At 44.2% G+C, this 13,564-nt stretch overlaps 2 protein-coding genes across 5 annotated transcripts in view; both read right to left on the reverse strand.

Moving 5' to 3' along the window:
* The window catches only part of BRWD1 (bromodomain and WD repeat domain containing 1), a 52,828-nt gene extending 48,107 nt beyond the window's left edge, over nt 1-4,721 (reverse strand). For all 4 annotated transcript variants that reach the window (XM_090122662.1, XM_090122661.1, XM_090122659.1 and 1 more), the window contains exons 1-5: nt 4,194-4,721; nt 4,008-4,066; nt 3,878-3,907; nt 3,676-3,735; nt 727-877 (exon numbers count right to left, since the gene is read on the reverse strand). In XM_090122662.1, coding sequence (XP_089978788.1) covers nt 727-877; nt 3,676-3,735; nt 3,878-3,907; nt 4,008-4,066; nt 4,194-4,251 — 358 coding nt within the window. In that variant the 5' untranslated portion in view covers nt 4,252-4,721. The remainder of the gene's footprint in view (nt 1-726; nt 878-3,675; nt 3,736-3,877; nt 3,908-4,007; nt 4,067-4,193) is intronic.
* A 3,440-nt stretch (nt 4,722-8,161) lies between these two features.
* On the reverse strand, nt 8,162-13,534 carry HMGN1 (high mobility group nucleosome binding domain 1). The gene is made up of 5 exons (XM_031612599.2): nt 13,312-13,534; nt 12,922-12,987; nt 12,791-12,841; nt 10,664-10,795; nt 8,162-8,892 (listed from the first exon to the last, which is right to left on the reverse strand). The coding sequence occupies exons 1-5, from the start codon at nt 13,324-13,326 to the stop codon at nt 8,842-8,844; spliced, it is 315 nt and encodes a 104-aa protein (XP_031468459.2). The 5' UTR covers nt 13,327-13,534; the 3' UTR covers nt 8,162-8,841.
* Nucleotides 13,535-13,564: the final 30 nt, after the last annotated feature.

Raw genomic sequence — 13,564 nt, forward strand, 5'->3', positions numbered from 1 at the left:
CCACATGGGCCAATCAATACACTATTCAGAATGTTGTGGATGTTGAAGAAGTAGTACTCGTCTCCTGATGGTTCATTTTATTGCAGTAACAATGAAAACAGGCAACATTCAGCAGCCTTAGCACTCAGAATAATGGTGATTGAAGGAACTGGGGCTGTTTTGTCTGGGGAAAAGGAGGCTGAGGGGTGACCTTATTGCTTTCTTCCAATATCTGAAAGGTGACTGCAGGGAGAGTGGGGTTGGTCTCTTCTCACTGGTGACAGTGACAGGATGAGAGGAAATGGCCTTAAGTTCCGCCAGGGTAAGTTTAGGTTGGATATCAGGAAACACTTCTTTACAGAAAGGGTGGTTAAGCACTGCAATAGGCTCCCCAGGAAGGTGGTTGAGTCACCATCCCTGAATGTGTGTAGAATCCATTTGGATGTGGTGCTCAGGGACATGATTTAGCAGAAGGTTGTTAGGGTAGTATGGTTTGGTTCTGGTTGGACATGATGATCTTGAAGGTCTTTTCCAACCTGAGAAATTCTATAATTCTTGAGCTGCAGCTTAACACTTCTCCAACAATCAGCACACTGGTATGCTATTAATACGCAGATTGATAGTACCTTGGTTTACTGAACACAGTATACTTCGTGAAAGCTCAATGCCTTCAAACCATTCCAAAAGTGTTAAGCAGATACTTAAGAAAATGTATCATATCCATTTCAAACAATAAACAAACCATACCTTTCGCTGTACGTAGCAATGATTGCCTTCCCGCACCAAGTAAGGAATTCACTCTCGAAATGCTGGGTGGTATCTCCTTATCCAGTATTGGGCCAATACGCTTGCAAATTTGTAATAAATGGTCTGGAGCCACATGCTTGTTGGATAGCACCTGACAGAATATTAAAGTTTTAAACACACGTATGGCACATCCTGAAAAAATGAATCTAAAAGCGTGAATATTTACAGAAGTATTTGGACAGTGTCTAATATGCGTAAATTCAAATTACAAAACAAAAAAACAATCCTGTAAAGCTCTCATCTAGTGAATTCACAAGTGCTCTCCAAGAATGGGAGAGCTGTAGTAAAAAAGTAAGTAAAATTACCTACTGCACATCACTATTTCAGCCACAGAAAGTCCACAATATTCACACCTATGCGATCTGTTTGTGCAGCACCCTACAATGGGTGTCTCTACCTAACACACCCAATTATTTTTACTGATCAAAAGCAGGTCTTCAGAACTCAAGCTCGTGGAAAACTTTGTTGTTATCAAGCCTAAGAATTTATGCATCTACAACTTCAATTGCACATTACTTGTTAGATGACAGTCACCTAATGTACAAATAGGCTCTTTGAACATCTACTACACAACACCAGACATCCTTAACTCCTTAAACTAAGGGGATCAAAACAATCACTGACCCCATGCCATCAACATCTACACACCTCCACAACCACTTAGATGTCTCAGTCAAGAATAACTGTACAGTTCTACGGTTTAGGGCTTTTTTTTTTTCTTCCTCTTCCCCAGGAGATGAGTAAACAAAAAATCCTAATCAAACAATGAAGTTAATCACAATAGCACAGAAACTAAATAAAGTTTACACAGACTTGAGTAAAACAAAGCATCGATATCATAAATTTACACTCCAGGAAGGTGCAAATCAGCAGGTACGAATGGACCCATGACAACTTGACTCTCTGATCCAGCCACGAAATAACCAGTCGGAGCCAAAAGTTGTACTGCTGCTTCAGCAGCAAGGCCATTTCCAGCCAACACACCCAAGAAAAGCAAGCAGGCCCACAAGAACAGAGGTATGCGGCCTCCTGCCCACAGCACTCAAAACTCAGGCAGAACTAGCTCATGCTTATGATGCCATTCCCTCACCCTAGTGACTGAACTTCAGTGAGAGAAGTCTCAATGCTGCTGATCTCATCACCAAAAGAATGGGAATAAAAATACTGTACTGTGCCATGTAAGAGCTGTTAAACAATGTTGCCCAAATGTAAACTAAGTAACAAGAACATGATTTAAGCAATAGCCTAACATGTTCTAATAACAATCCAAGTAACTACAAAGTTTCGTGGGTACAGGTTGTATCCTGATAGAAGCAGAACAGCTGGAAGTATTAATAAAAGAAATAACATCCCTACACAGTCAAAGGTATTTCAGCACATCAGCTCCAAAGACGCTTAAGTTTGATTACGATAAATTATTTGGTAGAAAAAAAGATTACAAGGAGGCACTTTTTTATCCTTTCTTTCTAAATTCTGCCTCTTCAGCTGGCACAGAGTAGTAACAGACAAGGTATTTAGGGCAGAAAATTCAGCATAACCTATGTCAGGTCTTATAAGCCCTTCTGCTTGCACACCACCATCAGGAAGCTTACATTCTAAATGCAACCACTGACGGAAGCACAGTGACCAAACCAAGCACCTTTTTAAAAGTAGCTTCACTCATCTTTTGAAAGGAACAGTTAAACTGTTTCTCCAACTCAACGACAGACAGAAACAACTGCACCACAACTGCTATTTGTTTGCATCACTGCAGATTCAGTGACACCAGCTCAACAAGAAGTTCCCAAAGCCCCTCAAAATCAGAAGACAGATTCGGAATATTCTGAAATACTACTGCCCTGTAAAGATACTTCTTTTAAATTGGGTAGGAAAAAGAGAGAGGGGTGGCACATGCTTAAGAATTCATCTGACAACCTGAAATGCACATGGAAACCTGCGCTGAGGTTAGAGGAGCCCACCCTTCTACAAGTACCATCACTTTTTACTAGAAGAAGAAAAGCTCAAAGAAAAATAATGATGAAAATAAATAAAGACCTTTTAAACTCAATGCTACTTTCACATTTGCTAAATTCAAGTCAGAGCTTGACAACATTCCTGTTTAGCAAGACCTGGCCTTCTGGTGACTTAAATAATTCATTTAAGACCTCATTTGCTCTCCCAACCACACTGACAACTGAAAGAAATGCAACACAGTTTACCACCTGAAGCAGCACTTAAATTAAGAAAGCGTTCTTTTAAAAAATGTCATTCTCTCTCTACACAGATACCACCTTGAGATGTTTAGATGCGACACAGGAGGTACAAGGGCTACAACTACAGCATGCAGAGACTGACAGGTAAGGGAGCTGCCTGTTAACCCTGCATGCCCCAATTTTAGGGGCTGTCAATACATCGGTGGCAGATTGCTTTAACGGAGTACGTGCCGTGCGGCAGCCACAGCTGTCTTAATACCGTTTAGAGCAGCACGCAGCCACAGAGAGCACTCACAAGAACCACAACCACCGATTTCGGAACGACGATTTCATTTCCTAATCCGCTGCAGGGGAGCGATGAAGGAAGCCGACCAGAAAATCATTACCGTCCAATCACAACGCTCCTAACAAGCTCGCCGACGGAACTCCGCAATGAAAGCCGGCTGCGGGTTGGCTGCTGCCCGCACGCAGGCGGCGGCGTGCACCGCCGCACCGCGCCGGGCTCCACCTCTGCTATGTAAACAATATCCCAACGTACGGCGCGGCCGGGGTACGGACTGCCGCGGGAACCCCAGCGGAGCGAACCCCAACGAAGCGAGATTGGGGAGACGAAGAGCCGGGCCCGTTTTACAGAGAACGTGCCCGGCGCCAACGTTACCGTCCGAGCCAAAAGTTTTTTAAAAAGAGAAAGTCTCACCAGTTCTTCGTAACTTCTATAATGCTCATTGCCTTCCCAATCCAACCTTTTAGGAAGCAGCTAAACCGAGAAAAAGAGAAGAAAAAAAAACAAAAAAAAAATTAAAGGTGAAAAGGAAGGATTCCATCAGCACGAGGCGCGCCGAGGGGAGGTCCGGGCACCCCGCAGCGCTCAGGCGGGGCTCTGGGGGCGGCTCACGCACCTGGTGCTGCTCCAGCTCCTGCACCAGCACCTGCGGGGACACACAACGCGGTCAGCGCGGCCGTTGGCGCGCACAGCCCCGGGCTCCCTTCCCTTCCCTTCCTTCCCGCCCGCCCGCCCCACGCACTCACCCGCAGCGTCCCGCGGCACGGCCCGGTGCTGAGAAAGCGGGCGATGAGGAAGTAGAGCTCTGCGGGAGAGACGGAGGGAGACAGACGGGAGTGAGCGAGGCGGGGGCCACAGGGGCGGCTGTAATCCATCGCCGCCCTCGAGAAGATGGCGGCAGGGAGCAGCGGCCCGCGGCCCGCCGCCGTTACCTGACTCAATGAGCGGCGGCGACGCGCCGAAGCCGGAGGAAGCCGAGGACTCGGCCATGGCGGCAGCCGCGCTCAGGACTCGGCGGCGTCTGAGGCGGGCAGGGCCCGGCCCGGCATAGCCCTGTCAGCGCGCCCCTCCCCCGCGCCCCCCCGCGCTCTCTCTCTCTCTCTCTCGCGCTCTCTCTCTCGCATCCGCGCGCGCCGCCCCCCGTCGGACGCCTCTCGCGCTCCGGCTCTCCCCTCCCCCTGCGCCGCCGCTCAGCGCAGCCTCAGCGCCTCCGCCGCCATCGCCGCCGCTCCAAGTGCCACGGCGCCGCCGCCGCCACCACCACCTGCGCCCTGCGCGTTCCCGGAGGGCGGGGGAAAAAAGTAGTCCCCCGGATCTGGGAGTCTCGCGGGGAGAGCTCGGCGGGGAGAGGGAACGGAGAGCGCGGAACCGCGGTACAACGTGCAGTGAGGGCGGCGGGGCGGCGAGAGGGAAGCGGGGAGAGGGCCGGCGGAGGACGGAGATTTCGGGCGCGGAAGGATTACGCGAGGAGACAAGCGGTGACGGAACGAGTGTGGGCGGGGCCGCCCCGTGCGCCGTCACGGGCAGAGTTGGGGCCGTCCGGGCAGCTTCGCTGAGGTGCGCCGGGGGCTGTCCGGCAGCACAGGCGCAACGCGATAAACAGGCACTGTGCTGCTATGCAGCCCGTTCGGCCTCTTGTGGGAGTGCTGCCGCGTAGACTGGTGTGGAACTGCCCCCTCCCAAGCAGCGCACGGATCGCAGAGGTTGGAAACCACGGTGCTCACTGCCCGCGGCCCTCAGTGCCGCAGCCACGCGGCTCTTGAACACATCCAAAGGCGGTGGCTCCACCGCCTCCCTGGGAAGCCTGTGCCACTGCCTCACCGCTCTTGCTGAGAAGAATTTTTTTTTTCCGAATATCCATTCTGAACTTCTCTGGTGCAACTTGAGGCCCTTCCCTCTTATCCTATTGCTGTTAGGTGAGAGAGGAGGCTGACCCCCACCTCACCACAAACTCCTTTGCACTCCTTGCACGAACTCATTGCACTCTACAACTTCCTGAAGGGAGGCTGCGATGAGGAGGGGTTTGGCCTCTTCTCCCAGGCAACAAACAGGACCTGAGGACATGGCTGCAAGTTGCACCAGAGATTTAAATTAGACATAAGTAGGAACTACTTCTCTCAGAGAGTGGTCAGGCACTGGAATGGCTGCCCAGGGTGGTGGTGGAGTCGGTGTCCCTGGCAGTGTTAAAGAGGCATCTGGATGAGGAGCTACGAGATATGATTTAGTGCTTGTGGTAGCAATGGGTGATGGGAGCACAGTTGGACTAGATGATCTTGTAGGTCATTTCCAACCTTCTGATTGTATGATTCCTCTCAGGTGGCTGTAGAGAGTAACGAGATCACCCCGAGCCTCCTGTTCTCCGGACTAAACAACCCCAATTCCCTCATCTGCTCCCAATCAGACTTGTCCTCCAGACCTTCAAGCACATCTGTGTGATTAGACCACCTCACAGAAATGTGTTTTGGAAAAGATGGTTCTCCTTATGTGAATCATGCTATGTGTAAATCTAAAGTTTAATGGTCACTCCATTCCTTAGTCACACCGACCAAAGGTACCTCGTGTAAAAGAAACCCATGAGACCCGCATATAAATTCCACTCCCATTCTCCACCTGCATGACTGGCACCTGGTGCTCATACACACCCTTCCTCATCTTCCTTGTAGCTTAAGTGCTGTGTTTTTTTTTTCTCCCTCCCCCCCCCCCCCCCCTACTTGTTGTCATTTCAAGTTCTGTGGAGAAATATACTATTATTTCTTCTACACTTTCATCTCCATAACCGTACTCTTTACAGACTTCAACTGCTAAGCTTGAAATTAGACTTCCTTAAGTGGACCGCTTATAATGACTAAACAGTGCTTTGCTCCTTTTCTTCCTTTCTCATAAAATGCCCCACCACTAGTTATCTTTACAGTAAAAGCTAAGAGAACCCTTTCATGCCAGTTTTCACATGATTCAGCTCTGATGAAACAAGCACTGACAGATGTGAAAGGTCTTCCTGTCTATTGCAGAATGAGAAGTCATAGTTGAATCACCTCCACTTCCTACAGAAACACATTTCATTCTTTACTGCATCAACACCAGCTTGTACTGCTCAAAACAAATCAGGGCTTCTGTGCTCCTGACACAATCGCCTCTCTGTTTTTTTCAATATGAGCATTTCCATCCTGTGAAAGATAAGGTGTTGCTGATTTATCCATAAGTCCCTTCGCTTGCAGAATAAAATGAGGGATGGCTTTTTGTCTCCAAGAATAAATTACTTGGGAATTACTTAAGAGTGTCTGCCTTAGAGAGGAGGTGTTGAAGTCAACAACGTCTCAACACTGAAGACTCACAACATGTGAGAAGCAGGCATTCAGTACAGGTATAAGGTTATTTCGGAATACTTACTGGCAACATTATTAGTCATTGAACTGATATTTCTGATTTGCTAAAAACACACACACAAAAGAAACAGCACATAAACAGCTGTGTCTCCCTACTACAAAAATAAGCGGTCAAATAAGGTAACTGAGTGAGGAAGAGGTATAGAAAAAGTGACAAATTTAGTTCAAGTCTGTAAAAATATCACAGAATTTGAAGTCAAAGCCAGGTGCATTCTGCTCAGAACACAGCTGTGGTGGGACAGGATCAGAAGCACATTGTGAGCCAGTGTTGAAAGACATCCTCTATTATAAGTTAAGGAAAACCTAAACATTTCTTAAGTATGTAAGATGGAAAAATGGTAAAATGATGAAAGCATTTGAGGAAGTGCTTCAATGAAAGCATTCTTTGAGAAAGTAAGTTAGAGGTGAAACTTTGATGTCTTCAGAAGAAACTATTAAGTTGATGATGGCACCAAAGTGAAGAGGAAGCAGCTGCTGTATTTGCAGGTGTTGTATATGAGCATAAAAAAAATTCTCATTCAAGAGGAAAAAGAAGAAACTTGCTTTTTGATCTTGACTCCTCCCAAGCCAAGGCTGACAGTTATCTGACTGGCATCAAACAGACTGATCAGATAAAGCTGTGTACATGCTGCAATATGGCAAAATAAAATGGGAGAGGGGGGGGGGGAAATCAAGTGCACTCTGGGAGAACTGAAATGATACAGTAGGTCTCATTTTTTACTTTAAGTAACATATATTTAGTACGCCCCCTTCTCATGAAAGGCTGTTAAATCTTAACAAAATTATTTTTTTCTAGGAGTATCAGGCCAGTTTTGTGCTACATGAATGAGCTCTCAGCATGGTTATGTTTTACTTTTATTTGAATCCCTGCTCTGTCAACTTGCATATCTATATAGCAGGCACAGCTGCTCACAGCAGGCTACACTCACCTGCACAAGAAATAAAGTTTTCTTCTTCTTTCCTCACAGCTCTTGGCCAAATTCTTACACTCCTTATCTTCTGTGGGTTCCATTACATAAACTCAGCTGGCTGCTTGAGAAGTTCACAGTCCAGGCTCATTTTATTTTGTGCATTATTTACGCACACAAATGCTGAACAGACAAAAATATCTGGTGCTTATGAAGTTTGTTTTTTTAAAAAGGTACCAAAAGCAGCAGTACATTACCAGCTCTCGATCAAGAAATCCAGATAAGACTACAATTACAGTTTTCTACTTGCTGCTCACCCCTACATTACTACCTGTAGGTAGCACAGTTTTTAACAACATAAAGAATACAGTTAAGAATCAAAGCCAGTGGGTATTTATTCACTGCTTTCCAATAGAAGCACAAGTTCAATGACTGCACCCCCTTATACTCTGAGTTGTTGTAGCCAATACAAGAGCTCTAGAAACATTCTTTCTTAATCAAGATTTATTTGGCTTTTGTTTGGTGATCACAGACACTACAATTTTACAATTGTTCTTATTCACACAGTTTCTTTTTAATATAAAAACTATAGTTTTATTTTTTTCTAAGCCTATTTCAAATATTTTTCATTTGGACTTTGTAGACAAGCTCTCCTTCAAAACTAGATGTGAAATACCAGCTGACATCCAGTCTATCAATCAGAAACTTTTACCTATTCAATATTTAAAGATAAAAGTTTCCAGCCTTTTACGTAGCAGTTACAAAGTTGTTGGAAAAAATAAACCTACACCTACCAAAAATAACTTTGTCACAGATATACATTACTGGTCAAGAAATCCAACACTAGGGAGCAGTTCATGAGATAAGCAATTCTACTGATGGTACAACCAGAGATAAATAACTAAAACGTTAAGACGTTCTCAAAGTATTACAAGTTCCGACGTCTGTGTTGCGCTTCATTTAATAGGATAGAAAAACTCTTCCTCCCAATCTATGGAACGAGAAGTCGCATTAAGACTTCAAAAAGCCTCTCCATTTTTTAACATCCCATTAATTTCTGGTTTCATAGAAAACAGACAACCAGTACGTGATTTTACCACTTAAAAAATCATTTACACTTATCTAAATATGTAAAAAAATGGATTGAGTTGGGATTCTCTCCTTTTAAAAACGTGTTTTTTAGAACTACTAAAAAACTTGCATTTACAAAATAGTCGATAAAAATATTCCTCTGAATTATACAAGAAGAAAAGTATAAGGATCACCAATTAAGGACTTGGTACCAGATGTTATTCAGACTTCACTTCTTCTTTCTCTACTGCTGCATCAGGTGCTGGGGTCTGACAAAGAAGAGGGAAAAAAACATTTCAAAATGTTTCAAAGTAATGCAGACATTTAGTTCATAGTATTTTTAATGCACACATTAGGCAAGCTGACTTACAGAACAACTACGACTTGCTTCTATACAGCATGCTTTGTAGTCTTAATAAATTGGAACTGTGGTGTGCTTATTTCTCTTGGATGGCGTTTAACGCTCTACTAAACTCAAGTGTTCCCAAAAGGGCTTCTATCAGCTCAGGTGTAGCAGTATGGATTTCAGATTGTTGATATAGTACTACTCAATATACACTTAAAACATTTTTTAAGAAAAAAAAAATGTTTCAATAATTACTGCCTTACAGAAATAAAAAAAATAACCTAACAAGCTGAAATGTAGTTTAAAAAGAGGAACTCAATATAAACATTTAATTTCATTATCCTAAAGGTTTACAGAACTACCAGAAGAATATTCTGGTTAATTATAACAGTACCCAATCAGAAACCCTAACACCTGCTAACTATCCTTACCACCACCTATGAGAAGCTTTTTGAAGGATGAAGTACAGGAGCCTCCAGCCCCGAGGCATTATGCTCTTTTTAACATAAGAATTCACTGCATTTTTATGAGATACTGAAACATTATATTAATTCAGCAATTTTGACTGGTGTGACCAACCTGAAGATGTGTTCTCAAAATCATCATCCATTCCTTAGATTTACATCTCCTTTAACTGGTATATTAAATAAACTACAGGTGAAAAATATTGCCAAATTTAGCTTTCTCTGGCATTACCAAAATATCACGTACACAAATGGAAAAAACAAATTCTGCAATGTTAATAGACTGATAGAGCCACACGTGAACTTAAGCCTATCAAAGAATTCATATTTATAGCACAACTTAGACACAAAAAGCATAAAGTTTGCAAATAAAGAATGTTAATCCAAAGTTGTCTTGCCCACTCAAGTATCACTCTGTACCTTCCTTACCCAAGAAAACCACTATCTACCTAAAAGTACCTAAAAGCCAAATACTCTTTTCCCTTGTTGAAAATACATTTGCACAACATGAAAAAAAAGATATATATTTTTTAATTTAAAGAAGGAAGCAGGAAAAATAAGTCATATTTAGATTAACAAATCCTATGATTATATGATCAAACTCAACTGATTAACTGAAATGAGCAAGCCAGTCAATAATGCAGTAATTTGAGAGTAATTCTAAGCATGTTACGACACGAAAGCTGGATTTATCCAGTTGTTAACAGCTCACCAAACAGGAGGCACTGCCTCCCTCAACAAATCTTGTTCTAAGGTGATGCCCACCTCCCAGAAAGAAAAGCAGGGTGAAGGATGTTTTTATTCAGATGATCACTAAGTACAAAAAAACTTCAGCAATACAGTCATTTTAGCAGAGTATTACAACCAAGACTGATTTGACCCATTTCTCAACAGCTATTAGTTGTTCTTGTACTTCTTTTCCCCTGCTCCCTCTGTGAGCCTTACCATCAGGCTAAACAGCTCCTCGCTGAAGGATGTTATCCTGTACTGGGGTTTGGGTAAGATTTTCACTGTTTTCTTTCAAGTCAAGGACTGTTACCACATCACTGCAACTCTTTTGAGTGCAACCAGAATTTCCCTGGTTTATCTACTAATATTTCGATAACCAACAGTTTTCTTTGCACAGAAATAGATTCTAGTTTAAGAACTATCTGCATTTCTAACAGTTGTATATTTAAACTAGTTACAGTAAGTTATCCAGCTGTTTTAGACCAAAGAATACAACTTTACCTCCTCACTTTTAGTTTCTCCATTTTCCGCAGGCAAATTGTCCTTTATCTGCTCTTGGTTTGTTTCTTCAGTCTGTTTTCCTTTAGGCCCCCTTTTCCCCTTTGATTGAGCTTTCTTGTTCTCAGATTTATCCTACAATTAAATGAAATAAATTCATATAACCTACAATTAAATTTTGAAAGTAATTAAACAAAAACAAGATGGACTTGGCAAACACCAAGAGCTACTATTAAGGAGCTAATACATATATATACTTCCCTGAACAGCACATATTATAAATACGTTATGCTCACAGAATCTAGGATCACTCTATTACACAGTAACTAAAAACACTGCTTAAGAGTGGTGCAAACCCATCAGAAAAACCTATCAGAGACAAAAAACAATAGTAATTAATTCCAGTGGAGAGTCAGAGCAATTTGTCATATGTGGTTTAATCTCTTGTAACAGATTAAAAAAAAAATTAACAAGAAGTACAAAATCCATCAATGAAGTCATTCCACTTTGTAAACACCAAACACTTCGGGCTCATTTTATCTGTTGTATTGACAGATAACTTATCCTAAATAGATGAACAATTGCAGGTATCATTTTCTGCACTCCTTTACCAGTATCTCAGTCACATCTTCTGCACCTGGCATCTCTGTTGTTAAATGTGTTGGAGAAAAGTATTTGCTCAAGAGCTATTTTATTATAAAAATTTAACATATCTTCCCAAACATTCCACACAGCAACCAAGTACTACCTACAAAGATCCAGCTGATCCATGTGCTTATAAAACACCTACATCGATCTTAATTGATGCCGAAGTAGTTTTTGACAAAATTAGCACTGATATTTACAGATACTAACAAAAGTTTTCAATAAATGACAAACTACGACACCTCTGGGCAGATACAATCTGTGTTAAGAATGTAATCCATTTATACCTCTAAGCAGACAACTACTATAATGACCTACCTTAAGATGTATCTGATCTCATTAAAAATAGTGTGCATTTCATGTCTGTTTTTCAGTGTATATCCTACTATATATCCTGTATACCCTAATTTACTGTCTCTGAACTAAAATTTACTGAGGAAAAAAAATTCATTTTTGTTTATTCTATGTATTGTAGAAGCATGCACTTCTGATTATTATGAGAAATCACCATGCTGCATGTATCCATACTTTGTTTTCACTCCAAGCGTCCATCCTCACAAAAAACAAACAAACAAACAGCAATCACCACCACAAAAAACCACCATCAGGTTACTGTGCTACCACACATAAGCAACTTTCTAATACGTATTTAAATACATTACCTACTGTATACAAATGCACATGCAAATTATTATCTTCACAATAATACAATTCTGTGAAATTCTGTGCTTACTAAGCATTAGTTCTAAGTGCTTTACATCACTGCATGCAAACATGCAGTAAGGAATACGACATGTAGAGGGTGCAATGTGAAACATAAGTGAAAAAATGCTGCAACATCAGTAACGTTGTCACTGTCCACAAAATATTAGAAATGCTTTTCTCCCATGTTTAGAAAGTATTTATTATTTTTGGCCCCCTTCCCCCCCCGTGCACTAAGATAAGATAGAATGTACCTGATGAAAGAAAAAAAAAAAAATCACAAAAAAAAAGTTATGAATGTCAGTACTCGGTATTACAAATCCAGATAACGAGCAACTTCACAACATGTAGACTTCTGGTATTTTCAAAATATTAGTCAATGAGATGCACCATGCAGACACTTGGGGAGGGAGGGGGGAGAGGGGACTGGTACTGAAACAAAACTAGAAAACTTCCCAAAATTCTTAGGCTTAAAACTCAGAGAACGAGAGCACACTCATGTTCAAACCACTGGATCGAAGGTGTGTGTAGCATGGTAAGGAATTATTAAAGTGAAAACATAAAAAACTCTGCAAAGCATCTTATCTTGCTGCCTTTGAAATGATCTTAAGCCATATGCTCGAAGAAAAAAAAGAGACAGATAAGACCCAAATGCTTGTAACCACACAGAAAACAAAAACACATACACTGACATGCCACCGGATATAGACTCTCTTTAAAAAAAAAGAATGCTGCCCACACAGCCCCTTCCTCCCCTCTCCCCCATCGCCCCCAGGCTCTCACCTTCGCCGCCAACGCCTTGGCTTTGGGCTCCGCTTTGTCAGGCGCAGGCTTCTGAAGAGAAAGCAGAAGCAGAGCTCGGTTCAGCTGCAGACACACCATCCCCCGCCCCGCCGGTGCCGGCCGGTACTCACGGCGGACAGCCGCGCCGATCTCCTCTTCGGTACTTCCTCAGCAGCCTCCGCGCCGCCGGCGGCCACCTGCCAACACAAACGGCGCGCGTCAGACGGCGCATGCGCGGCGCGCAGAGGCGGGCCAGCTGAGAGCACGTGACGCGGCGCTCGGCCCGCCCCTTCTCTCCGCCGCCGCTTTCGGATCGCGAGCCTCGGCCGGGCGCCCGTCGCGCGCCGCCGAACCTTCCAGACGACGCCGCTGCTGAAGAGAGCGGCGGTGCCCGGCGCCGGCCCTCTTCGGCGCTCTGCCCCGCCGGCGATTTCAGCCGGGCGGCGACAGCCGTTCCCCTCGTTCCCCTTTTCTCCTCGTCCCCCACGCTCAACGTCTCCGCTGTTCCCCCCGCGCTTCACCTTTCTCTTCGGCATGGCGAAGCGCGCGGCGGCTCCCGCCCGACTTCTGCTGCGCGCTGAGTGCCTCACCGCCGGGCGCTGCGGCCGCTCTCCCGCCCGCCGCGCTGCGCAGGGAAACCGCCCCCCCCCATCCCAGCAGCGCCAGCGGCGCCGCAACAGGATCCAGCCGGATTGGCGGGAGAGAGGCGGGGCAGGGGGGCGACGCGCCCCGCGCTCGGCGGCGGCCGGCAGCGCCGCCTCCCGCGGGGTCAGC

Source organism: Phasianus colchicus, chromosome 1, assembly GCF_987193195.1.
Source record: "Phasianus colchicus chromosome 1, bPhaCol1.hap1.1, whole genome shotgun sequence".
NCBI classification, from domain to species: Eukaryota; Metazoa; Chordata; class Aves; order Galliformes; family Phasianidae; genus Phasianus; species Phasianus colchicus.